Genomic DNA, 27,270 nt, shown 5'->3' on the forward strand with positions numbered 1-27,270 from the left:
GGTGTCAGTTAAATAGGTACAATATGTAGTAAAATAATGATTGTGTGCATAAAAGCCCTTTAATACACCACTACCCACAAAACTACTAATACTGGTGTATCTTCATAATTGGCACGGGTAACCAAGTGCTTTCAATTTTTCACTACCAGATAAGGTATAAAGTTAATAGTCAATTCATTCTGTACTATAATAAGCAGTGTGTAAAATCAAGCAGAAAATTGTGTTCCTATATACAGCAACTTACCAGGGCTACAGCATAGCTGGTGAAATTCTGTTGTGCTACCTTAACTGATATAACTGTGCTATTAAGTGTCTGTAAAGATAGTTTAGATGGAATGTGTAATAAGCAGAAAGATCTGGTATTATGCCACATGCATTTATTAGCCATACATCAGACTGTTAGCAAATTTCAAACTGGCAAAGAAAACAAAATAATAGGGATAAAAACCACATGTAAGCCAGTGGTCATATTTACATGATATCACAGTCTTTATGAACTCTGAAAATTCAGAGTAGGTAGTTACTTGCAATTACACTGCTGCACAGAATTTTATGGTGTCCAACTCTCAATGTTTTTATGCAACAGTTTATGGATTTACACAATGAACGTAAGTGCTAAGCCAGTGTTTGAGGGGGATGCAGGTGGGGCTAGGGGAGGTGGAAAAATAATCAACTGTTATGAGGTGAGTTATCTTCAGAGTAGCAGCTAAACAAAATCTCTCACTTTAAAATGTCTTGTTTTGCTTCTCAGTTTACATACACAATGAACATAAAAAACTTGTCACCACAATATTTAGGCAGAGATAGCAACTTGCCTACATATTCCAAGGCATCTTAAAACGAATATATCTGATTACACTGTCCTTAAGCAGACTGCAGACATACTCTCACAAAAATGGCATACTGCAACAAAGGACAGTGTACTCATGAAAACATAGAAATATCACAAAAAGTTTCAAACATATCTATTAAAAAATTCTGAAATGTTATAGCACCTTCTACAGTTTCAGGAAGGCACGACTGGGCCAAGAATTGGTGTTTTCCACAAAACAGATAAAGCTGGTAAACACTCTTACTGATTGTAAAACACACACACACACACACACACACACACACACACACACACACACACACACACACCTCTTTACCTAGTCTTTTATTAATTAAAAATCGTGTCAAACAATACGTGAATGGTCTATATCTAAATTGTAATGGCAGTAATCTATCACACAGGCAGTATACATTTACAAATTTATTGTATATGCAAAAGTAAGTATTTATTGCAGTATTTAGAAATTCAATGGAGGCAGTTCTGTTCCACTAATTTTTCAACCATGTTTACACATGTATGTGATCTTAAAGTTCTAGATTTTTTTGTAAATAAATAAGTAAAACAAAAGATTTAATATTAACATTGCAGCAGACTGCAATATACCATTTGTAGCAGAATAATGGCAACACATTTATGCCTCTGTCCTTCTGACGACTATCTACTGCCTGTTAAATATCTCTAAAAGAAAACGATAAATACACAAGAACAAAAGCACAAACAGATTAGGCATAACAAAACTTTAATCAATATAACTATAAAAATTATACAACTAAATATGCATAATTTTGGAAAGGAAAGAACAGATTTATAACATAAGGTCACTATATGATAAACAAACAACAGAAAACTGAAGCATGAACATATTAACAAAAGTGTATGGTGTTTGTGTTTTACTCAGAGCACATACTGTTTGTCAACATAACTTTATCAACAATACCTCTTTTAAAATATCACAGAGTGGGTCACTGAATATAAAAACTTACAAATTCCAGTATAATATTACAGCAGAAGAAAATATAATTGTAATAAATCAACTGCAGTACTGAAATGAAAGGAAGAAGCAGAAGCTTATCTTCAAGCAGCCTGAAAAAATTATATAAGTGCTGAAATTTAATTTCAACTGAACTCAAGAAAATCAAATAATGCTCTCACTAATTAAAAAATACAATCAGCTTTTTTTTATACCCCTCACTTCACACTTTTCAGAGGTATATAATTCAGAGTGTCTTCGATGTTCTGTTTCATTGGGTGAAATTTGAAATTACATACACATGATAAACAAATTTAAAATACAAGTATCAGAAATTTATACATTATTATGCTGTTCATATTAATCTGATTACAAAATGATATGTCACAGAACTCCACAAATACAGTAGAAACAATGCTGGTGACTGAATTTGTAACTTGTTTCCATGTTTTGTTAGATAGTTATTACAAAAAAAGTTGACAGACAACAATGTATTTTCTGCCAAATTTAACAACTTTTAAGTCACTTTTTTTCTGTTTGAATGCACTTCACTCCACAAAATGATTCTAAACTGATGTCTTCCCTATAACACAGAACCTGAAAATTGACAGGCAATCCTGAAAATTGACAGGCAATTTCATGCTTTGCCAAAATGTTACACCCTTAATTTTAAGAAAAGCTAAGCACATATTATGCCTATAATTTGGCTGCAAGTCATAGCTAATTACAATTGTTGTTAACCAGTATTTACAAATGATTACCTTAAGAAAATTTTAAAAAATTAACATTCAATTTGCAAATCTTACATAATACCATTATGTACAAAAAGTATGACAAAATTGTATCTGTGCCACAAAAAAAGATTAAAATGGTCTTTTTTACCACAGTGATGATTATATCTTATACATATCCACACACGATAGATGCCTTGCTTCAACTTTATGAATTTACAAAATTTTCCATTAAGCTGAAATATATCACAGAAACTGATAAATAGAGGAAGATCCATATAAAACACACACACACACACACACACACACACACACACACACACACACACAAATAATAAACCAACTGTAATCCAGAACACCTTGAAACTGAAGGAATGTTTAAGAATTAATAAAAAAAATTGAGGAAGTACCAAAAATAAAAGTAATACACGACTGATACCTGTCAGAAGCAACTGAAGTGAGCAATATTGCGCTACGAAAATAGTGCAAAAATAAATGCGAGGTTTTTGAGTTTGCTGTCTAGGTCATTAGACCCTTAGTGGAAGCTCAAATTAGACAAGAATGAGAAGGAATTGTTTATGGTTAAGGAATCACACCAGCATTCCCCTGGAGTTGGGTGAGGGAGTCTCCGAAAAACCTGCATCAGACTGGTTGGATAAGAATATGGACACAATCTCTCTCAAATACAAGTGAAGGTGTGTATGTGTGTGTGTGTGTGTGTGTGTGTGTGTGTGTGTGTGTGTGTGTGGGGGGGGGGGGGGGGGGGGGATACAGGGACCATTAAGAGTAAGAACAGATTAAATGTGTCACTCTGTGCAGGGTTACAAAACTAGTTATGTGTAGAACAAATATAATTTTTATAATATTTTGATGAAATCTTTCCACAAAACTCTCAAATCATTTGAAACTGTCCCCATAAGACCCACAGCTTCAGGTGATTGAGAAGAGAAAATATAAGAGAATGCTGTTTGACAATAGCGTGTATAGCAACGAGATCACAGGATAGCATAATTTCAACTGATACAAAACTGTGCTCTTGGAAAAGACAAAGACGACAGGGAAGTACATTACCACTGATGGAAGCAAGTACACTAACTGTATAGAAAAAGGCTAACTGACACGTTAATGAAACAGTACAAAGTGATAAAGTCCTCTAAAATCATCCAGCTCATAAAAAAACGAACTGAGAACAGTATGGTGAAATAAGTGACTATAGCTGTGGCAATATTCACTTTAGCACACAGCTAAAAGGAAACGGAACTATATAAAGTCTAGAACCATGAAATCTTACCTCTGTTCCCTGAAGTAGTCTTTATAAACAAGATGAGGCAACTCATCCATAAATGGATAAATGGATATTGTATGAAGTCGTTACATCCACAAAGCTGCAACAACATTTCAGGAAACTGGGGAACTGCTTGTACAGATGTCAAAGCTGGTTGCCATATTCCCACAACTTTTTTTTTTTTTTTTTTGTGGTGTTGGGGAGGCACTCCCACCCTCTCGCCCACAGCCTGTCCAACCTTCATCACTACACAATATTCCACCTCAATTGCAGCAGCAAATTCTGTATCTTAGATGGTGCTCAAGAATAAACAGAAGGCTTAAAGATTGTTTCATCACACACTGACCTTCGAATTCTGTAACCTATGAATGTAATCGGCAAAACCATGGATCTCATTAACAGTGTCAGTCTCACTCAAAGACACAGACACAGCAATAGAATTAGGAACAGATCAATCTGATAATGACATATGCTGTTAACCTGTAAACAGACACTGACACAAGAATGTAGAATGTCAATTAACCACAGCATTTTTTGAATGCTGTACTTTTACAATTAGATAAACAAATTTAACTTAGATCAAACTTTACCAAACCACAATAATTAAAAACAGATATATATTTTTCAAATCGATGGTATTGCAAGGCATGTATACCAGTCAAAAGCGATACATTACAGCCAACTAGTGCCAAGAAATCGTGTTAAACAGTTTGAAATCTGAAAAACTTAATTGAGTCACTGTATTACTATTACATTTCATTCTTCTTGTGACAAAATACGTGGAGAAAATATTATAAAAGACCAAATGGGAAAATACAGATAAGCATACAAAAAGGTAACTAAAGCATGTGTAAGGAACATTTACACCAATAATGGATATACTGTAACGGAACAGATGTAAATATCCAAAGACATCTGATAGACTGAATTACAAGACCTCATACCCAAGCACAATGTAAAAGATTTTGAACTATTTACAGCAAACTAATGTCCCTAAGAAAGATTTAATTTAGTTGGGTAGAAAAGTTGTGGCCTAATAGATCGTGGCCCGATTGTCTCAGCACTACTATGTGGAGTTAAAATGGTCAGAGGACCAATAAGCTCTTAATATTTTGGGGAACCAGCCAGTAATTAACAAGACAATGATATAACAGAACCTGCAAAAACTCATCTAAAATCCTGGGCGAAGAATTCTGAATGTTGACAGTGGCCAACATAACAATACAGTAAGGACTTAGCACCAACCATGGGGACTTCGAAAACCCAACACGAAATTTTGATAGATACCGGTCAATCATTACTGTGAGTTTTTTCAAAAATAAAGTAATTCCAGATTCTCTAGTATAACTGCCTAAACTTATTACTGCTCCACAGCATACATTAACTGAAGAGTGTTTAAAACATGTCCTACAAAATTCAACACTACTTATGAGAAACAATCAACCTGTTGTTAGTACTGTACACTTACCTATTCCTAATGATAACAACAAGCAAAGCACAATATTATATCAATTTATATTCCACTTTCTTCCTTCCTATCTTGGTGTCTATCTTCACATCATTCGATTACAAGATTCTTTCAGCAATAATTCTGAGTACTACATTCTTACCAACTGCCTGCTGTCATAAGCCTACCTACTTGTTTTACCCCTCTTTACTGGTTAAACTTTAAATTCACAGAAGTGATTGTGATGGTCAGTCACCTTCAATTACAGAAATACAGCCTGCACATCTGAGTTTGTCAACATTTTCTTGATTGCATTTCTTAAAAAGTAAATAGCTGATACTGATTTTTCATCACTGTGATTCATAACTGCCAGAATATGTAAATGAAACTTATAACAACAACATAACTTCTACTACTGACAAATATTAGCAATTTTATTAATCTGTGACTATTGCTTTTGAATGTATGTATTTATGTATGTAAGGTTTGCTTGGTACTTGAGTGACACTTTTATCACAAAATTTTCTAATCATTATCTGGTAAACATGATTGAAAATTGCAGGATAATATGTGATCACAACCACAATGCTTTCTAAGCTTCTTCCAGACTTTTTGAATAACCCCTAGGGGTTTACTCAAAAGTTGATTCCTCAATCATGGCTAATTCATAATGATCAGATGATTATTTTCACAAATTATTCCTCTTATTTGAAAAGATAGCAAACTCTAAATGCAACTAATCGTTGCAGCATGATTATTGTACAATAAAGTTATTAGTCTTATACTGATTAGTGTAACCATTACTTCATATGAAATGATATGAAAGACTGGAATTGATGGATCTTCTTAAATGTCTGAAAGGGACTGGCTATCCCAGTACATCACAGTGACAAATTGTTTAAATCCAGAACACAAACCTATTACAATGCAAGTGATGAAAAAATGGTGATGTCTCATATTTCACTTAATTTGATCTGTTATTTTATGCATGTCACAACTCCTTGCAGGTTTTGTGCTCTGTTTCTGGAACTATCTACACTTTTGCACTATGCTTATCTGCAAAAACTTTTGCTAATATATTTTAATAAGGCAGCTGCTTTTTCAATTAGTTTTAAGTAAATGATTGAAGAATACATGTCTTTCTGCCACAACACACTTTCACATGCATGCACACACGCATGCTCACTGCTGACACTCTTACAATATGCTGAATTATTTGTTACCGTGATGTCGATGGTCGGTTACTGTCTATAGACTCTTGATCATTCATCTCTTCTGGCCCTCGTTGTTTCTTTAAGTTATCCATGTATTCCTGCTGTGAAGTAGCTAATACTTGTGCCAAAATGTCAGCATCTTCCCATTCAGTCAGCCCTGTAACATATCAGTTGAATAAAGTAAAAAAGATCTGATATCAGATTAATAATAGTGATGAATAATTCAGACAACCATTATAGACAATATTTTGTACACCCTACATGATGTAACATGCTTTTGCCTCCCTATATTCTCAGGCATATGAGCCACCGTCATCCACTCCCACACACACACACACACACACACACACACACACACACACACACACACACACACACACACACCCCTACCTACCTTTTCTAACATTTCACTTTTATTATCACACATAATTCATAATTGAATTACACACAATCTCCATTTTTACTAACCAAAAAGCTCAGGCGACAGATGATTCATGAACGACGCTGTCTCCAACAGCTGAAACCCTTGGTAATGTGCAGCTCGCTTGTGGTCACCACATGAGTTATTGCTCTCAGATGAAGACGCTACTGCTACATCTAAATGAGTTTCACCAGTCTTTGGAGAATTGCGTGTTAAGTCTGAACGCGGTGGTGATCCGTGTCCTGGAAATCTGCCTCTAGGAGATGACCTCAGTTCTGATGAAGTTACAGTTGCCGAGCTGCCAGTCTCTGTAACTGGAAGCTGCAACAGATATGTTCAATTATATACACAAATTTTTTTTAAAATTGTGTAATGTAACACTAGAAGACATATTTCTATACCAGAAAAAGTTTAGAACAGAAAAAACAATTACCTTTGATTTGTTTCTTTTCTCATTGTCTCGTAACCATTGTAAATAGCTCTCCCTAGCCACCTGCTCCTCTATAGCTTCATTTGTGGCTTCCCAGTCAGTAGCTCTTAGTTTATCCTCCAACATTGTCTGCAAATAAAAATTCATTAACATCTGTCTAGTAACAGTTAGATATATATTGTGAATATTAAATTCCATACCTGCTCAATATGAAAATCTTCACTAACACTCACAGCTTCCTTCATTAAATTTTTTTCTGCAAGTCCTGGTGTGTAGCTAGGTAAACCCAAGCCAACACCTATTGTTGCTTTATAAGGATCAACAATGCTGTTATAGTGACTTCCACGGTGGTACGACAATCTTATAGGCTCATTATCTGTCTTGTGTTTTCCGTGGAAGATATTTATGGGTTCTGAAAATGTTATTAAAGTTACGAGTTAATTTGTGAAAGCCTGTGTTAAAATTGATTTTGTGTGTGTGTGTGTGTGTGTGTGTGTGTGTGTGTGTGTGTGTGTGTGTGACTGTGAGAGATACACTTTTTAATATATCAATTAAAATTTGAATCTTATCACCTACTCCACGTCAAAGTGAAATTTATACCTAACAGACAAATCAAGAGAACCAACAGAATTTTAAGAACATATCCAGAGTATATAAAGTAAAAGAACAAAGAAACAATAGAAAAAAAAATCAAGAAAATCTAGAGTAATGACTGGGCAGAACTGTCAAAAAATGAAAGACCTGATAAAACTGGAGCAACCACCACAAAAAAAGGAAACACACATGGTGTAAAGTGATGTGTGACAAAGCCACAGAATAAAGGATAAATGCCTGTAAAAAATTTTGACAGCCAAAAAATTTGAAAAATGGGTAGAAATCATCAAGTTACGGAAGACTTCTTTGAAAATAATCTGCAGAGAAAAAAAGAAGACATTAGGAAAATAATAGGTTTAAGGAGATGGAAGAGGATTTCAATAGAAACACAACAAAACTTAATAGAGCAGTCAGAGAAAATATTACAGGACTAGCAAACCAGGTAATGCTTCGTAACTGCTAAATCAGTGATATGTCCTCATTTTCCTGTCTCTGCCCCTCTCCCTGTTATCCTCCCTCCTCCTCCCACTCTCTCTTCCCACTTTATATTCATTTCCTCCTCCTCCCCACCCCAGTCTCTCTCTTCCCTGTCTCCCCCCCCCCTCCCCTCCCCTCTCTGACCTTGAGCCTTGATCACTGTTTTTGCCCATGAAAGCTCCATTGGGAATTAAAGTCACTTAAAATGAATGGCTAAATCAGTTGGGATCATTGGTATACAGGGTAAGAGAGAGAGACCTGCTCCCGCTGGATCTGTGAGAATGGTAGCTTCAATGTCAGTATTTTGCATAATTTTAATCTGCAAACAGGTAGCATTACAAAGTCAGCCACAAGTAGAACTTTTCCGTTTTCTGTTACAACCAACCATGAGGAAGAAAACGAAACAACATATTATTTTGCATATAACTTTAGTGTAAAATTATATATAAAGAAAAAATATTGATGGGAGAAGCAATATGTCTAATAGTTTAAATTCCCTACTATTATAATTAAAACTCACTGAGAAAGAAAACGAAACTGCACATATCCAAAGCACAGCACAGCATTTTCTTTCTCACAGTGGGTTTTAACAGAAAACCTGTACATTGTTGTTTAAAAACTGTAGTCTATGTCTCTCTGAATGTCTGTTAGAGTATTATGTAAAAATTTGAAGCAAACTGGTCAAGAACTATGAGATTTTTGGTAACAACATTAAAACAACAACTTACCTTTATATGGTAGTATAGATACTACTGAGATTATGCTTCAAAAGGACAAGATGGAACACCGGATATGAATGTGAAAAAGAACTGAGATATTGGCACAGTACTTTTACACAGTACTCAACAATGATATTCCGACATATACGGCTCAAAATGGCTCTGAGCACTATGGGACTTAACATCTGTGGTCATCAGTCCCCTGGAACTTAGAACTACTTAAACCTACTAGCTAACGTAAGGACATCACACACATCCATGCCCGAGGCAGGATTCGAACCTGCAACTGTAGCAGTTGTGCGGTTCCAGACTGAAGCGCCTAGAACCGCTCGGCCACACCAGCTGGTGTCGACATATACTAACAGTTTGAAAAACCAAAAACCTAACCTGGATTTCAAACCCCAACACACAAAGAAATCCAGAAGGTAATAAAATCATTGAAACATAACAGAGCACATGGAGAAGATGAACCCATTTCAAAAATCTGAAAAATCAGGCCATGAAAACATTACACCCATAATACACAGTCATCAAAGATACCTGGGAAACGGGAAAGATAACAAAAGAATGAATGTCAGCCCCAATTCAATCCCCTCCAGAAGAATGATAAAACAGACACCAATAAATACAGAGGAACTTCACTGCTACTCATCACACACAAAATTCTGCCCAAAGCCCTGATAAATTGGCTACAACCTCAGATAGATCCACAGATCAAGGAGGTTTCAGGAAGGGAAGATCACGCAGTCCCGGAACACCACACTAACATTTGTCAACTTCAAGAAGGCCTATGACTCACAAGGGAACCTCCCCATCACACCCCCCTCAGATTTAGTTATAAGTTGGCACAGTGGATAGCCATTGAAAAACTGAACACAGATCAATCGAGAAAACAGGAAGACGTTGTGTGGAACTATGAAAATGTTAGTAAAATATACAAACTGAGTAGTCTATGCGAAGAGAGGCAACATCAAGGACAATGGGACTCAAGGAGCGCCGTGGTCCCATGGTTAGCGTGAGCAGTTGCGGAACGAGAGGTCCTAGGTTCAAGTCTTCCCTCGAATGAAAAGTTTAATGTTTTATTTTCAGTTTATGTGACAAACTCTTATGTTTTCATCACTTTTTTGGGAGTAATTATCACATCCACAAGAAGACCTAAATCGGGCAAGGTAGAAGAATCTTTTTACCCATTCGCCAAGTGTACAAGTTAGGTGGGTCGACAACATATTCCTGTCACGTGACGCACATGCCGTCACCAGTGTCGTATAGAATATATCAGATGTGTTTTCCTGTGGAGGAATCTGTTGATCTATGACCTTACAATCAAATGTTTTCGGTTCCTATTGGAGAGGCATGTCCTTTCGTTTACCAATGGCACGGTTTTGCGGTGTGGTCGCAAAACACAGACACTAAACTTATTACAGTGAACAGAGACGTCAATGAACGAACGGACAGATCACAACTTTGCGAAAATAACGAAAGTAAAATTTTCAGGTGAGAGGAGACTTGAACCAAGGACATTTCGTTCCGCAGTTACTCACACTAACCATGGGACCACGGCGCTCCTGAACTCTCACTATCCTTGATGTTGCCTATCTTGCACATGGACTACTCAGTTTGTATATTTTACTAATTTTTTTCATAGTTCCACACAACTTCTTCCTGTTTTCTCGATTGATCTGTGTTCATTTTTTCAAGGCCTATCCACTGTGTCAACTTATAACTAAATCTGAGGGGGGCGCGATGAGGAGGTTCCCTTGTCAGTAGATAGAGAAGTATTCTTCGACACACTGGAAGAAATGAAGGTGGACAGCAGTACCAGAAAACTATTACTGGAAACACTAACAACTACAACAGCCCAAGTCAAATTTGTGGGAGATATCTTGGAACCATTCGGAAATCAAGACATGGGTGAGACAGGAAAATGACCCGTCACCCATTCTACTTACCACAGTTTTAGAGAAAATAATCAGGACACAGGACAAAGGAGTCAACGGCGGAGATAAGGAAAGAACCGTCAACCTACGATGTCTGGCCGTTGCTGATGATATCACCATCATAACAAACACAGAAGAAACCAAAAAAGCTCTAGAGACACTACACCAAATATCAGCCAAAACAGGACTACAAATCTCTTATGAAAAAACTCTGTACATGGAGACAAAATTCACAGACACACACACACCGGAAACCATGTACAGAAAGATAACACACATAGGAAGTTTCAAATACCTGGGATAGATTACATAGAATACCGTGCTGAGCTTTATGTCCTATACAGAAAGAATCAAAAAATTACAGAAAGCTTACAGACTTACATGGAGCCACTACAACAATAGTAGTATCTCCATCAATGCCAAATTATGACACTATAATATGTACACACATTACACATCAGTGTGTTTGTCATTTCTGCTCTGCATCTAACAGCCTTCCCACAAACACAGCACAGACTTTATGACCTGGGTTTTCAGCACAGTCATAAATACACCTCTAAGCGGACTATGCCTGTCAGTTTGGGCTAGCTGTTTTGTGCCACACTTCCAAAACCTGACCTGCTGCCCAGGGAAAAATAAGCACTAATAGCTTGTTCTTGCTATATGTGTTTGGAAGTGCTAATCAACCTAAAAACATACTACTACTAATGGATATTATTGTTAGCCTGCAAATGAAGTAAATACTGCTATAATTTGTTCAGTGCACTGTCCTCTATCACCAATAAAAATATCTGCACTTCAAACCCATATAAGCTAAGGATAGCTACACGGATTCAAATCTCCTGAAAGAAGGAAAGTGAAATTTATATAAAGGTCAGGATCTGACATCGTAGTGTACAAAAAATACTGTATCATTTTAAAGAAAGTCATTAAAATGAGAGAAATCTGCACATCCTGACAAATTAATACTGCAGAGGTTAAGATTAAAACAAAGGAGAGGACAACTAGTCTCCATCACAAACTACACAAGGTTGTGACACATTCACAAGTTGCAAGTATTTTTAAGGATCACTTTCTAAACATAGCAAAAAAGGATTAAATTGTTCAGTTGAGAAAGCAGCAGATTATGCAATGCCTACTTCTCATGTTGGCAGCTGTTCTCAATTCAAATTCTGGAATATTTACTTCGCCTTCTTTGGTGGAGTAGTTTTGGAAGGCTTTGTTTAGTAACTCTGCTTTGGCAGCACTGTCACCAATAGCATTTCTATTGCTATTGCACAGAGAAGGCATTGACTGCCACTTGCTGCCTGCATATTTTAATATATGACCAGAATCTCTCGGTATTATCTGCCAGGTTTCAAGACGAAGTTTCATTGTGGAAACTATTATAAGCAACTCACATTAAAGTCCACGGTAAATTACGAGTTTCTGTAAGAGATCATCAATCTTGGGGATTTTCAGTGCATTTCAATTTGGCATGATTTTTGTTGTTTCTGCAACAGTGTTCTGACCCGTTTTGTGTACTAAGGGGGATCAACTCCACCATTTGTTAATTTATTTGGTATAAATCTCTCAATTGCTGTTGATAATATTTCTTTGAATTCAAGCCACATCTGGTCTACACTTACATTGTTATTTTGGAAGGCATGGAGATTGTCTCTCAGGAAGGCATCAAGCAAATTTTTATCTGCTTCTTTCAATAGGTAATTTTTTTTGTTAATTTCTGGAGGATTTAGGAGTTACGGTATTCAGACTTGCTACAACAACCATGTGTTCACTACTCCCTGTACCTGTTTTGATGCTCATTATTAGCTCAGGTTTATTTGCTGCTAAGAGATCAATGTGTTTTCACAACACATGAATGGATCGCTAGAAATTATTTCTAGAGAATGCATTTAGCACAATTCTGGATGATGTTTTATGCATGTAAACATGTATTTTCGCCAACGTATCAATGGTAAATTGAAGTCACTGCCAACTATAATTATATGAGTTGGGTACGTGTTTGAAATTAAGACTCAGATTTTCTTTGAACATTTCAGCAATTTTATCATTCGAGTTGGGAGGTTGGTAAAAGGATCATATATATATATATATATATATATATAGAGAGAGAGAGAGAGAGAGAGAGTTATAATAGAAGGAAACATTCCACGAAGGAATTATTATTTTATTGTGGTTGTCAAGAATGACCTCTACCCATATTAACTCACAGGAACTATCTACATCAATTTCACTCCAAGATAAACTACTTCTAACAGCAACAAACACTCCACCACTAGCTGTGTTTAGCCTATCCCTTCTGAACACGTGACGTCTTCACAAAAATTTCGGCTGAACTTATCTCTGGCTTTAGCCAGCTTTCAGTGCCTGTAACAATTTGAGCATCATTGCTTTCTATTAGGGCTTGGAGCTCTGGTACTTTCCCAAAACGGCTAAAACAATTTGCAACTGTCATACTGATGGTTCCTACATCTACGTTCTTCCTTTGTTCGACCTACACCCTTTGAGGCTGAAACCCTTTCTGTGTTTCCCCAATAGCCTCTAACCTAAAAAACTGCCCAGTCCATACCACACAGCCCCGGCTACCCGTGTAGCCAGCTCCTGCATGTAATTGACTCCTGACCTATTTGGCAGAACTCTAAATCCAACCACCCTATTGTGCACATGGAGGAATCTGCAGCCTACATGGTAGCACAACCATCTAAGTCTCTGATTCAGACCCTTCACTTGGCTCTGTACCAGAGGTCCACAATCGGGCCTGTCGACTATGCTGCAAATGGTGAGCTCTGCTTTCATCTCACAAGCAAGACTGGCAGCCTTTACCACTTCTGATAGCCGCTTGAAACCAGAAATAATCTCTTCCATTCCAAAGCGACACACATCACTGGTACCGACATGAGCCACCACCTGCAGTTGGCTGCATCCTGTGCTCTTCGTGGCATCTGGAAGGACCCGTTTCACACCTGGAATGATTCCACTGTGTACGTACAGGGAATGCAAATTGGCTTTCTTCCCCTGCTGTTGCTGTATAATGATATCCATACCTACAACACTAAAGCAAAAAGATCTTTATTACACATTATCAAAGCTATCACTGGCTAGGAAAGGAGTAGTTTTCAAGTGTAGTTGCATATGAATAGGGCTGCCAAATATACTCATTAGCATTTAAACTAATCATGTATACACATCCTGTAAAGTGACTTCTTCCACACCAGTCTGATAAAAGAATCATTCAAATGATGCATGGGTCATTAACTAATCTAAATCACTATCACAGCAACAAGTGTCATCCTATACTCTAACTTATATTCATGCTACGTGTGGCTGGAGGCTTGTTTCTCATACATAGTATGTATTATTGAGGTTGCTACCTTTCCCAAAATCCAACCAGTTACACGAAGTGCACCTTTCTGCAGAAAACATCAATTTCAATCTTTGCTCTCAACTGGTATTGGTTAAGCACAAGCAAAGTTACTAATGATAAATAGCAGGCAGTGTTTACTATTCTCCAGCTCAGGAACCCTGGATATATGAAACCAAGGTAGAAATAACTGGTTTTTCAAACATGTTCATAATTTAGCATCTCTCACACCCAAACCTCCAGGTGTCAGACAGACTGATACAAAATGTTATATACCAACAGAGTATCAACCAAAACTCCGATATAGTTTGTGCTACATGCCGTCATCCAGGAGCATGTATGTAAATGATAAATAAATAGTAACACCTGACGTAAGGAGCACAGGAAAAGCATAACTACAAGCATTTATCACATAGAGTTCCTGTGAGAAAGTCAGTAGAGCATTAGTTTGCTGTACAAAGGGTAACGAGTTTGAGTTTTACTGTAGTACATGTGAAACTGTTACATGGGACATGTTCCTGACATGTAAAAGCAATGTTTTATTGGAAGTCCACTTTCCCTTTATTTATTAGAAAAGAGCGAACCTATAGAGTACATTTGTAGTTTCACAGAATAAACAAACGAATGGAACAGAAAAATAAAGAAACAATTGCATCACATATGTGAATTATTATTATTGTTGTTATTATTATTATTATTATTATTTCTTTTCTTTCTCAGACATTATTATTATTATTATTATTATTATTATTATCATCAATAATACTTCCACACGTGATGTAACTGTTTCTTTATTCTTCTGTTTTGATTGTTTACGTTTATTCTGTGGAACTAAAAGTGTACTCTGTATGTTTCCTACTTTCAAATAAATTAAGCGAAAGTGGACAGCCAATAAAACATTGCTATGAACTCCAAACAGGCCTTTTACATGTCAGGAACATGTTGTCCCACACAACAGATTCACACCTACTACAGTGCAGAAACTGTCATGATGAGGGCTCAAACTCAGGACCCTGGGTACGACGATCTAATGCTCCACAGACTTTCCCCACAAGAGCTCTACACAACATATGCTCACAATTATGCATTTCCTGTGCTCTGTACTTCAGATGTTACTTATTAGTTACTGTTTATGCATATTCTCCTGGACGACAGCACATGGCACAAACTATATCAGAGATTTGGTTGATACTCTGTCAATATTTGACATTTGCTACCAATCTGACTGTTTGACATCTGAAGTTTTGGGTGTCAGAGGCACAAGCAGTGTCAGGGATACTACGGACATCATGAACATTACATCACCATAGTTTTACGAGTGATAAAGATATGCCCAGGATAAGTTTTACAGAGGGTGTTACCAAAAATCACAGTTCAAGGACATTGGTAGAGGAGAGGGTAAAAGGCTTGTTAAATTACTGAACTACTTTACATCCTCCCACGTGTTCACTTGTTATTCAAGTGCAGAATTACTTAACTAGTTTGTGTCAACTTTAGTAGATGTATATCTCTCTGCTGAGTAGAAGCTTTTGCTGTCATTATTTGATTGTAACTATATTTAGATTCTGTTCAGAGATCCATATTTCCAGGAACATAAAAATTCACAGGACAAAATAAAATAATCCCAATAAAGAGAGAAGCCAACAGCCATCAAGCTTCAACTTCCATTTACTGTGTGGAGCCACTAACTACCTCTGTCAACAGTTTCAGGGAAAGAATAGTAATTATGCTACAGTACTTCTTGTGAAAAGGAAAGTTTAAGCAGTCAGGTCTTCCATCAGTAGAATGGCACAATAAATCATTCTGCGTATTGAGACTTTAGACAGAAATTACTCTGTTAATTTTAAAGAGATGTTGATGTCTTACCTGTTCCATAACAGAATACTTCGACAGTACGATTGTACATCTCACTCATTGCTTGCATCTCTATGTGATTTCCATGAACATAATCACGTCTCTTCCTGTTAACGTACCTGTCAAAATCCTCTGTGACGTAATGAGAGAAATAATCTCCATTAGCAGCCTGGAAAAGAAAAAAAAAGGGGGAATTACACACTCTCTCTCTCTCTCTCTCTCTCTCTCTCTCTCTCTCTCTCTCTCTCTCTCTCTCTCTGTGTGTGTGTGTGTGTGTGTGTGTGTGTGTGTGTGTGTGTGTGTGTGTGTGTGTGTGTGTAGGGGGGGGGGGGGGCTGCACTAGTTTGCACGCATGACCAGCACTGCAAGTGAGAATTTCAAAAACAGTGTTTATTTAAAGATTACAATTTAAGGAATGCTGAAGATCAAAACAAAACAGTATACCTGAGCTGTTCTCCTCGCATATTGCCTTACTCAAATCCTTGGTGCACTGCCAGCTTTTCATAGAAAAAATTATTTAGGCTGAACTGGTATGTTTGTAAGCTATCTTGTTGTGACAATAGCAGAGAAATAAAAGTACAAACAAAACTATGGATGCTAAAACAAATTACTTATAAGTCATACAAAGAAATTGGCTCTAACCAATGGTTCCATTGACTCAAAAAGCAAAGGCTACTCAGAAAGTGAACTAAAATCAGTGAAATCACTTCACTTCTTTAAATTAACTTACACCACTCTCAGTTAATTCCACCATCTGCAACCATGATTCTTTTCTTACCATGCTCTACATGTTCATCATCCAACAACTGTAGGACCTGTTCACTAGTATAAAATTGCACTCTTTTTGAACTTCAGTTGCAGAAAAAAGAAGAAAATTATGTCGAACAAGGTCAAAAAATAATTTTATGTTGCCTGACACTGATATTTAACGTTTTGAGGAGAACACAACTTTGCACCTTCTACATCCATATCCTTGTTTACAGCTACGCTTACATCTACCTCTACTCATATACTCCATAAGCCACCTTATGGTGTGTCACTTCCGTCCTCTCCTGCTCCAATTGCAGCTCTAATTTTACTTTCATGATCTTTTTGCTAAATGTAAGTGGAAAGAAGCATTATGTTGACTGATTTTTATATGAAAATACACTCCTGGAACTTCACAATGCCAAATGCCTCTCTTTCTGTGTCTGCCACTGGAATTGGCCGAGCCTCTCCATGACCCTTTCAAACTTAATAAGTGAACAAGTAACAATATGCTGCTCTTCTTTGGATCGCCTCTATTTCCTCCATAAATACTATGTGGCACAGATCCCAAACCGATGAGCAATATTCAAGTAACAGTCAAATGAGGGTTTTGGAACATACCTCCTTTCTGGTTGGACTACACTTCCTGAAAATTTTTCCAGTGAATCTCTGTCTGCCACCTGCCTTATCTGCAATTAGTTTTATGTGATCATTCCACTTTAAATCACCTCATATGCATACTCTTAGATATTTTATGGATGACTGATTCCAGTAACTGTTCTGCATTAGTGTAATGATACAATAATGGGTCTTCCACATATTTATGCCCCAAATATTACATTTATGTTAAGGGTCAACTACCAATTTGTGTCCAAGCACTGACGATACTCTGCAGGTCTTCCTGCATTTCACTACAGTTAGCTTGTGCTGCAACTTCTTTGTACACAACAGCATCATCTGCAGAAAGCCTCGTGGAACTTCCAATGTTATCCACTAACTCATTTATGTATACACATTCCAGTCACATCAGCGTGACCACCAACTGATATTCTATGTCAGTGTGCAATAATCACTCACAGATTGGAGGTGGCAGCACTACTAGTGGAGGGTATACAAAGCATGTCATGGAGCTGCAGAAAACAGTGCAGTCATTCTGGAATTTAAAACTTTTTTGGTGTACACTTTCTATAAAATGTCAAGAGGACTGCCAGGTGCCTATAACTTACTGGTACAACATTTCGGCACAGTCTTCTGGCCACCTTCTGGCAAATACTGACGAGCAATACACTAAGATTCCCTATTTAAAACCCAGCCAGCACATGAGTGGTGTCCTAGTTGGTAATGTGCACGTTGCTCAAGCGCATGTACTTCTGCTGTGAGTCTGTGCACTGCTCTGCGGATCCTCTGTGGTGGAAGCTTGACTCTTTGATATCAAAACGACTGCCTTCACATAATAAGATCTCAGGATGACGCCAATTATGCAGAGCACCACGTTTTTCTATAATCAGGTTCCGTGCAGAATTTAACTGGAAACTGCCATCTTGATTCATAAGGGATTCAGACAGTCTTATTTCCTCAGCTGTTTGACGCATGGAGCACAATTTTTGTTCCATTATATTTAATTGAATGACCAGTGGAAATACAGTGGTCAGTGATAGCAGACTTATTTGCGCGAAGAGGACGCATATGCCACTGATGTACTGTAATGCAATCCTGCAAAGAGTGTGTTGTTTGCCCTATGTAAGATCTGCTGCATCTACACAGAATCCTGTAAACACCTACTCTGAGCAACTCTACACAATTCTTAACAGATCCCAAAAGTGCTGGTATTTTGGAATGAGGTCGAAAGATTACTTTAATTTTGTATCTTCTTAATATTCTGCATATGTTCGCTGATACATTCTCAATATACAATAAGCAAGCAGTTGTTTTGAAGGCCTCATTCTCTTCCTTGTTACGTTGTTTGTACGTCGTCTGTAGCTCTCTCTGTACTTGTTACAACAATTATCGGTTGTTCAGGAACACAGTTTACGGGTGTTCCAATTCACTTTCCAGGCTATATACATCTGAAATAATATGTGCTCATTGGTTCAAGGTCTTTAGAATTCCCATCCTGTTTTGTGCATAATGGTGGAAACCAGTAGATTTAAATAAAGGTCAATATGAGTGGCCTTTCTAAATGCTGAACGCCAAATTGTGCCCTCACTCTTACATCACACCAAGCCGTCTAAAAATGGCAAGCAACCATCTTTCTCCAGCTCCACAGTAAATTTCACTTTTTCCAAGTATGGAGTTCATAAAATGAAGGAACTAATGGAAACTGTCCATGTGGCCAAACTATGAAACTATCATCAACATATCGCCAAAGTACTGTCGGTTTTGAAATAGCCAAGACAAATGTTGGTTTCTCCAGTTCTTCCATGGAAGATTTGGGGCTCAGTTATCAGTGGAAATACGACTGTGTGAATCCCTTATGAATCGAGACAGCAGTTTCCAGTTAAATACTGCATGGGAGCCGATTACAGAAATGCTTTGTGCTCTGCATAATCGGCGCTGTCCTGTGATCTTACTGTGCGAAGACAATCATTTTGATATCGAAGAGGCAAGCTTTCATTATGGAGGGCATGCAGAGTGGCACACAGATTTACAGCAGAAGCACGTGTGCTCAAACAATGCATGTGCAATGCCAACTAAGATACCATGCATGTACCAGTGGGATTTTAAATAGGGGAGCTTAGTATTGCTCATCAGTATTCACCTGAGGATGGCCAGAACACACTGCTCCAAAATATCATACTAGCAAGCTACAGACATTCAGCCATTCTCCCAAAATTTTATAGAAAAGTGCAGTCATCATCATAATGCGTAAACAGTGTGTCATATGGCATCCAAATGGGCATGATTTTGGGCTATCGGGCCATGAGTGGAAGCATTTCCAAAATAGCTAACTTATCTGCTGAGCCCGAGTTTGAATAAGGTCATGATATATTACCATCTTTATATTTTTAACTCAATTACCTGCAATCTTTTTATTTCTTGTTGATGGTTCACAACAAGCTTGTTTTGCCACATGTGCCATTTTCAAGTGTTCCTGTTGACATTACAGTTATATATATTTTTATTCTATGTCTATTTAATAGTACTATGAGTTTCTATCTTACATAACATTTGTGTCTAGATGGTGTTACATCCATAAAACATCTTGGAACATAAGTTATTTTAGGTACTACATTGTTAACATAGGTCACTTATTTACTTTCTATAGAAATTTGTTTTTGACAGTTATCCATTTAATTTTTCTATTATGTCAATAAAGTTTTCCAGACAATTTATGTGTTTGTTTAGGGTGCGCATAAATTTCTAGATCTTCCAAAATGTTCACGGTTTGACCTTTCGGTAACCAGTGTAGAATTTTCAAAGCACTTTTGATTGTGTTCATTCTATGATTTTTGTTTTGTAAGTGTACGTAAAAACTGGATTGATCACTTTCACAAGCTTTTGTGTGGTCTTCAGATCTACATCTACATCTACACTCTGCAAACCCCCATGAGGTGCACGGCAGAGAGCATGTCCCACTGTACCAGTTATTAGTGTTTCTTCCTGTTTCATTCTTGTATCTTACATAACAGACTTTCGTGGGATAGTTTATGTCTATCTTCAAGAGTCTTCCAGTTGAATTCCTTCAGTGTTTCTGACACACACTCCCATGGATCAAACAAACCTGTGACCATTTGTGCTGGCTTTCTCTGATACTAAAACTTCTCCCTGTTAGTCCAATGTAAAAACTGTTGCAGTCACCACAGGAAATGCTGTATGCACCTGAATTAGAAAAGATAGGGATGTTCCTCTTTCCTGATCTCATCTTTCTTTGTAAGTTATTGATAGAGCAAAATGCTAGTTGTACTTTTTTGTATTCCTTAACAATTTGTTTATTTTGTGAGATATGTTGGCTATATATGTTGTTGGTACATATGTCAATCTGGCTTTGGTTTTGCCCAATCTTTTCAATGTTACATCTTTATGTATGTTGTCTGCTTTAGGTTCAGTATGGTCTTTGTAGACTTTGAGTACTATAGCTGGCTCGAAATTGTTTTTTGTGCTAAATATTGTAGTGATGTAATTTCATTTTTTATTGTGTGTTCTTCAAGCAGTAAATTTACGATTCTATTGATCATCAATTAAAATATGCATACTTACGCAACCTGGGGTGTCAAGAATTTTTATTGATGATGCCTGTAGTTTTGGGTTTTCTGCAACTTTCAAATTTGTATTGATTATCATTATTGGTTATTTCTACATACAAACAAAGTTGAGATCAGGAAAGGACAACATCCTTATCTAATCCATGTGTACATAAAATTTCCTGTAATGACTGCAATAGTTTTCACATTGGACAAACAGGAAGAAGTTTTAGTATCAGATTTAAAGAAGACACAAGAGATCACGAAAGCAACCAATCAAGTTTTTACCTACACTTAGTAAACAGAAACCATAGTGAAACGTAATCGAAAACGCTTTCAAAATTCTACATAGGATATCAAAAGATAAAGGTTTAACAGTCTGGAGGAACTAGAAATTTATCCACACAGAAATATGTATCAGAATGACATTCTAAACAGACGGACATCAAACATAAAAAATACCTGTAAAGCTTTATTGGCATAATAGGCAAAGAAAAGGGATGAACACTACACAAAAAACAACAAACAACATTATGATTGCACATCTACATAATACACAATATCTCTAGCAGAAAATATTTCTGACTACTTAAGATATAACTTACTAGTTAACATAAAACATCATTGGAATGCTCTGTCATTTTACAGCTGTCAAAAAATTTCTACAGAATTTAAGTGTGTGTCCAATGTTAACAGTAAAAGAACTGGCTTCCCAAGATGTTTTAGGTTTTGTTTTGGTATAGGGTACAAAAACAACTAAGACCATACACGCCATTGTGAGAACCATAGAACACAAACACGGAGGAGTTACAAGTGACTACATGGTAAGCCTAATCGACAGAAGGAAAGACAGCTGTAAACAGGGACTTTCTCTTGGAAAAAAGTCCATAAAATACACCACAGAGACAACAGAGGTCCTGAACTGAAGATTAAATGTGCTTCGCAATATTGTTATGATGGATAAAAAGTAAAACGAGGCTGATATCTGTGTGTCCTTGCTAAAATGGCTGATAACTCAAACAGCAGACATAAATAAGAACCCACTGGCAGACAGCAACACAGAGATTGGAAGGAATGGAAGAAGTAGCGGGTTGAGGTAGGAGGACTGCAGCCTTGGCAGCCGTGTCAGTGGCCTCTTTTACCATCAGACCAATGTGATTAGGGACCCACATAAACATCACAGTGGCGCCATCAAGAGTGGGCAAGTGAAAGTTCTCTTGGACCCATTGCATTAAGGGATGGACGATGTACAGCACACAGAGACTCTAAAGGGCAGTGAGGGTGTTAGGGCAAATGACAAAATTGGAAAATACTTAGCAGTGTTCCGGAAGCCAATATCGAAAATCGTCGGTGCCAATGACGAAGGCACACCCGACACCCAACACCATGGTCAGTTGGAGAGCTACCAGTGTACACAAAGGTACTATCATGACCAGGCGCGGCTCATGGTTTCTATACTGGGGAAGGCTGCGGTATTTATCGATCGGAGCCAACATGGACCTAAGGTTATGCTACAGATTAGTTTGACATAAACAACTAAGAATTCAGGGGGAGGGAGGTGGGCATATCACTCTCTACCCTTGATTTTACGTACTGTATCTTCTATAATGAGGTATTAAATATCATTAGAAGCTAACTTCGAGTTAAAATCTTTGGTTAGTGTTTTTAAACATCATTACATTTTCTGACACTTTGCAGCAAATCATATGAAAAAACGAGTTTCGGAGAGATCTTTAATGCGATGAATGTTAACTTTGCAGCTGCTTAATATTTTAAGTGTTTTCAGTTCTAAACTTAAGGCGTTTATTGTGGTTTACCTCCAAAGCTTGAAGTTTATGAGTTCGCATGACGATACTGTGATGTTTTGGTGACGTTACAGGTCTTGTGCAAGTAAAACTCACTAAAATCTTGCAAAATACACTCCGAAAAAGAAACTTGCTAATATCACACGATATCAACAAAAGCAGTCAGCATCAGCAAGCAAGGAAAGTAAAGTAATGGGACAAATTTCGCGCACTTTGTCCTCTAATCACTTATGGAACTCTCGCTAGATGGCAGTACTGTTATGTTACTGTAGTCTAGTGCACTCTGGCGGGATATTTGCAAACTTATTCTAAATGTGGATAAAATAGCCAATGGCAGAAACAAAACAACTATGTAAAACATTATCAAAACAATAATACTAAATGTCGATTAATGACGCATCGAAGTGTAGTAGAGATGTGCAGAGAGAGAGAGATTGGATAGCAAAGTTTCGGCCACTCTACATTCCTTTATTACATAGATAGTGGAACGTGAAAAACATGTGGTGGTTGGTATGACACCCTTAGGCTGCAAGCTCTGAGCCTTCGGGTCGCCCATAAAGAGCAGTACTATGTAGAAGCCACGCCCCCAAACCGCTACTACATGCAGCTTACGGACGTTCCAAGGCGCAGCCTAAACACTATTAACCATTCTTAAAACATCTATCGATACAAACAGTTCCAAAAACGTTGACCGTTGTTATTTTAATCGGAATGGGAATTATGCCAAATTCGTCCTGATAATTTAAATTATGTAATACGTTCTTGCGAAATTTACTTTAACATATATTTTGGGCCGACTCCGCCTCAGAGCCTTTAATTACGAGCCGCGCCTGATCATGACGTTCTGTACGAAGGTTGAGAAACTTACAGGGATAGAGTGAGTCTGGAGTAGTGTTCTTAGGAAGCGAATAAAGTCCAAGGAACACAGGCCGCCGTACGAAGCCAATGTGGGGAAGAGTTCGCACCCATCAGGAAAGTGGCAGGTAGCATTAATTTAAGCTTCTGGAGCAATAGCCGAAAGTGAACTCGAGGAGGTAACAGAAGAGAGATGCGCCCCATACTGGTGGTCAAAGGAGTCATCAAAGGAGGTGGCATAGGACGGGTGGACAGGCATGGCAGATCAACGGCATGCAAATCTGCTGAGGAGAACATCACATTGGTATGACAGCAGTAGTTCGGCAGCTTCTGCATATCGACTCTCAACCGGGCTAGTGTAAAGGTGCCAGTGGCCAAACAGATGCCACGATGGTGGACTGTATTGAGATGGCATAAGGTGGACAGACGTGCAGACGTATAAATGACACACCAGTGGAAGAGCACCAGGCCCAAGATGTAAAGACTGTGGAAGAAAACCACTGCACTGAAAGAAATTCATACAAGCAATTCTGTCAGTGGAAAAGCAAAAAAAACATTGTTGATGCTCCATGAATAAAGACTATCAAGACAATGCTAAAGACACTGCTCACGGACATAAGTCTGTGGAGAACTGCAACAGATGGCAAAATCGTCAATGAAAGGGGAGCCAGAGATGCCAGCGGGAGACAGGCCACAAGAGGGTTTACAGCGATACCAAATACGATGACCCTCTGGATGAGGCATTGACGCACAACGTTTTCCTGGATAAAGGTGTCCAACAAGGCAGAACCCACTCATACCTTGAAAACACGGTCTTTTAAAAATTCCTTAAGGAAATGGGACAGGCAGCCTCAGAAGCCCCACATGTGAAGAGTACGGAGGATACTAGTCCTCCAGCAGGTGTCTTAGGCTTTCTCCAAACAAGAAACATGGCCACAGTCTGGTATTTCTGCAGAAAACCATTCATGACATTGGTTGACGAAGTAACATGCACAGTGCTGTGCTCAAAATCCACATTATGCAGTGGTTAGTAAATTGCGAGACTCAAGCCAGCACACCAGGTGGGCATGAATCATACATTCCATCACCTCGCAAAACCAGCTGGTGGGAGAAATGGGGCAGTAGCTAGATGGAAGGTGTTTGTCCTTATTGGGCTTAGGTATGGGTATGACAACAGCTTCACTCCAGCATCTGGGAAATGTGCCCTCTGCCCAGGTGTGATTGTATGTATGAAGGAGAAAGTGACTGCCCGCAAGAAGAATGTGCTGCAACATTGGAATGTGAACATTGTCCGGTCCTGGGGCAGAGGATTGGGATGGAGTGAGAGCATCATGATCTAGGTCCCTAATAATAAAAGCGGCACTGTAGCACTCACGATTATGAGAAAAGAAGGGAATTTCCCAAGCCTCCTCCACTCGTTTCCAATGGAGGGAGGCAGAGTGATAGTGGGTGGAGCTCAAAATCTTCGCAAAATAGTAGCCCAAGGTGTTGGAGATAGTAATAGAGTCCACTATGAAATCATCTGCTACGGTCAGGCCGGAAAGTGGGGAATTGATCTTGGTCCCAGAGAGCCATTTGAGTTTGGCCCACATGAAGGAAGAGGAAGTGGAAGTGGAAATGTTAAAAGAACCAGCCAATGAAAACCAGCTAGCTTTTTTGCTATCCCGAAGAATGCAACAACACTGCACATGTAACTGTTTATGATGAATACAGTTTGCCATCATAGAATGATGGTTAAAAATGTGAAGAGTACATCTCCATGTGTGAATTGTGGGGCACGTCTCAGTCCACAAAGGGACCGGGACACAGGATGGTAAAGATGAAGTGCAAAGAATGGAACATTGTTGTGGATTGGCAAGACAGCCAATCCACTATGAAGGAAGCCGAAAGGCACGCGTTTAAGCTCACGCAGGCTGGCGTGAGGTTTGGAACTGACAAGGAAGTTAGACTTTAGAAAAAAAGGTCGTAGCTGTTGGAATACTTAACTTTAATCCATAATTGGTGAACATAGCTCTTGACGGTACATGTTTTACATCATCAATAGTAACTGGTAATGGCGCCTTGCTAGGTCGTAGCAAATGACGTAGCTGAAGGCTATGCTAACTATCGTCTCGGCAAATGAGAGCGTAATTTGTCAGTGAACCATCGCTAACAAAGTCAGCTGTACAACTGGGGCGAGTGCTAGGAAGTCTCTCTAGACCTGCCGTGTGGCGGCGCTCGGTCTGCAATCACTGGTAGTGGCGACACGCGCATCCGACGTATACTAACGGACCGCGGCCGATTTAAAGGCTACCACCTAGCAAGTGTGGTGTCTGGCGGTGACACCACAAACATACTGCGGCGGTAAGGATAATGTTTCTAAGGTATTCTACTTGTCCATCACAACTGGGGAAAAGTTGTTTGTTATAGGCTGCCAGAGAGAGGTAAAGCCTCCAGTCGGCGTTAAAAAGCTGCCATTTGGATTTGCACAAATGTAAGGTAGGAATCAGCAAATGGATAGCACATAGGAAATGGTCACTCAAGTATGTGTCGGAGAACAGACCACTCAAGATGATGGGCAAGCTGGGCAGTGCAGAATGAGGGGCCAAATGGAAATGGGTGCACGTGGAGTCTGAAAGGAACATGGGTGCTCCAGTGTTAAGGCACATGAGGACGAGTTGATCGAGACAGTAAGCTAAGAGGACATCTCTCTGTCAGGTGCTGGGAGAGCCCCAAAGGGGATGGTACACATTAAAGTCACTGAGCAGCAAAAAGGGATGAGGGAGTTGATCAATAAGCTGGAGAAAGTCTGCCCTGATGACAACAAATGACAGAGGAATGTAAATGGTACAAAAAGAAAAGGTGAAACGAGGAAGGAAAATGCAGACTGCAACAGCTTGTAGCTGGGTGTTCAGGAAGATGATTTGATTGCAAATGTCATCCTGAATGAGCTGCATGGCTCTCCCATGCTGTTCTTGAGGGGAAGGTCAATGCGGAAAAAGAAATGCGAGAGGTGAAAGTGATTTTCAGGATGCAATTTTGTTTCCTGGAGGCAGAGAACAACTGGATGCTGTGATTCCAAGAGCAGCTAGAATTCCTCCGTGTTGGATCTAAGGCCATGAATGTTCCATTCATTGGAGGTGAATCATGACGGGGAAAGGCAAGGGGGAAAAAATGAAGGGGTGTCACCTTGGTGGCTGCACAGTGCCAGCCTTCAAAGACACACTGCTGCAGGGCACAGAGGTTGGAGGGTCTGGGTTCATGAAATCTATAGAGGTATTGGCATTCGCACCTGGTCAGTCTGTGTTGTCCTGGGCAGAAAAACTGTTGGCAGTGCGCATTGGCGATACTGAAGAGGGCCAGGAGACGTCATTACACGGTGACACCACTGAAGAGGACCTCTGAGTTGGCAAAAAAGAATACAGTTT

General features: G+C 38.5%; 1 protein-coding gene across 2 annotated transcripts in view; it reads right to left on the minus strand.

Moving 5' to 3' along the window:
• Positions 1–360: 360 nt before the first annotated feature.
• Positions 361–27,270, minus strand: part of LOC126184025 (OTU domain-containing protein 5) — a 106,221-nt gene continuing 79,311 nt past the window's right edge. For both annotated transcript variants that reach the window (XM_049926379.1, XM_049926378.1), the window contains exons 5-9: positions 16,288–16,444; positions 7,531–7,742; positions 7,334–7,459; positions 6,948–7,221; positions 361–6,636 (exon numbers count right to left, since the gene is read on the minus strand). In XM_049926379.1, coding sequence (XP_049782336.1) covers positions 6,485–6,636; positions 6,948–7,221; positions 7,334–7,459; positions 7,531–7,742; positions 16,288–16,444 — 921 coding nt within the window. In that variant the 3' untranslated portion in view covers positions 361–6,484. The remainder of the gene's footprint in view (positions 6,637–6,947; positions 7,222–7,333; positions 7,460–7,530; positions 7,743–16,287; positions 16,445–27,270) is intronic.

This window comes from Schistocerca cancellata, chromosome 4, assembly GCF_023864275.1.
Source record: "Schistocerca cancellata isolate TAMUIC-IGC-003103 chromosome 4, iqSchCanc2.1, whole genome shotgun sequence".
Taxonomy (NCBI): Eukaryota; Metazoa; Arthropoda; class Insecta; order Orthoptera; family Acrididae; genus Schistocerca; species Schistocerca cancellata.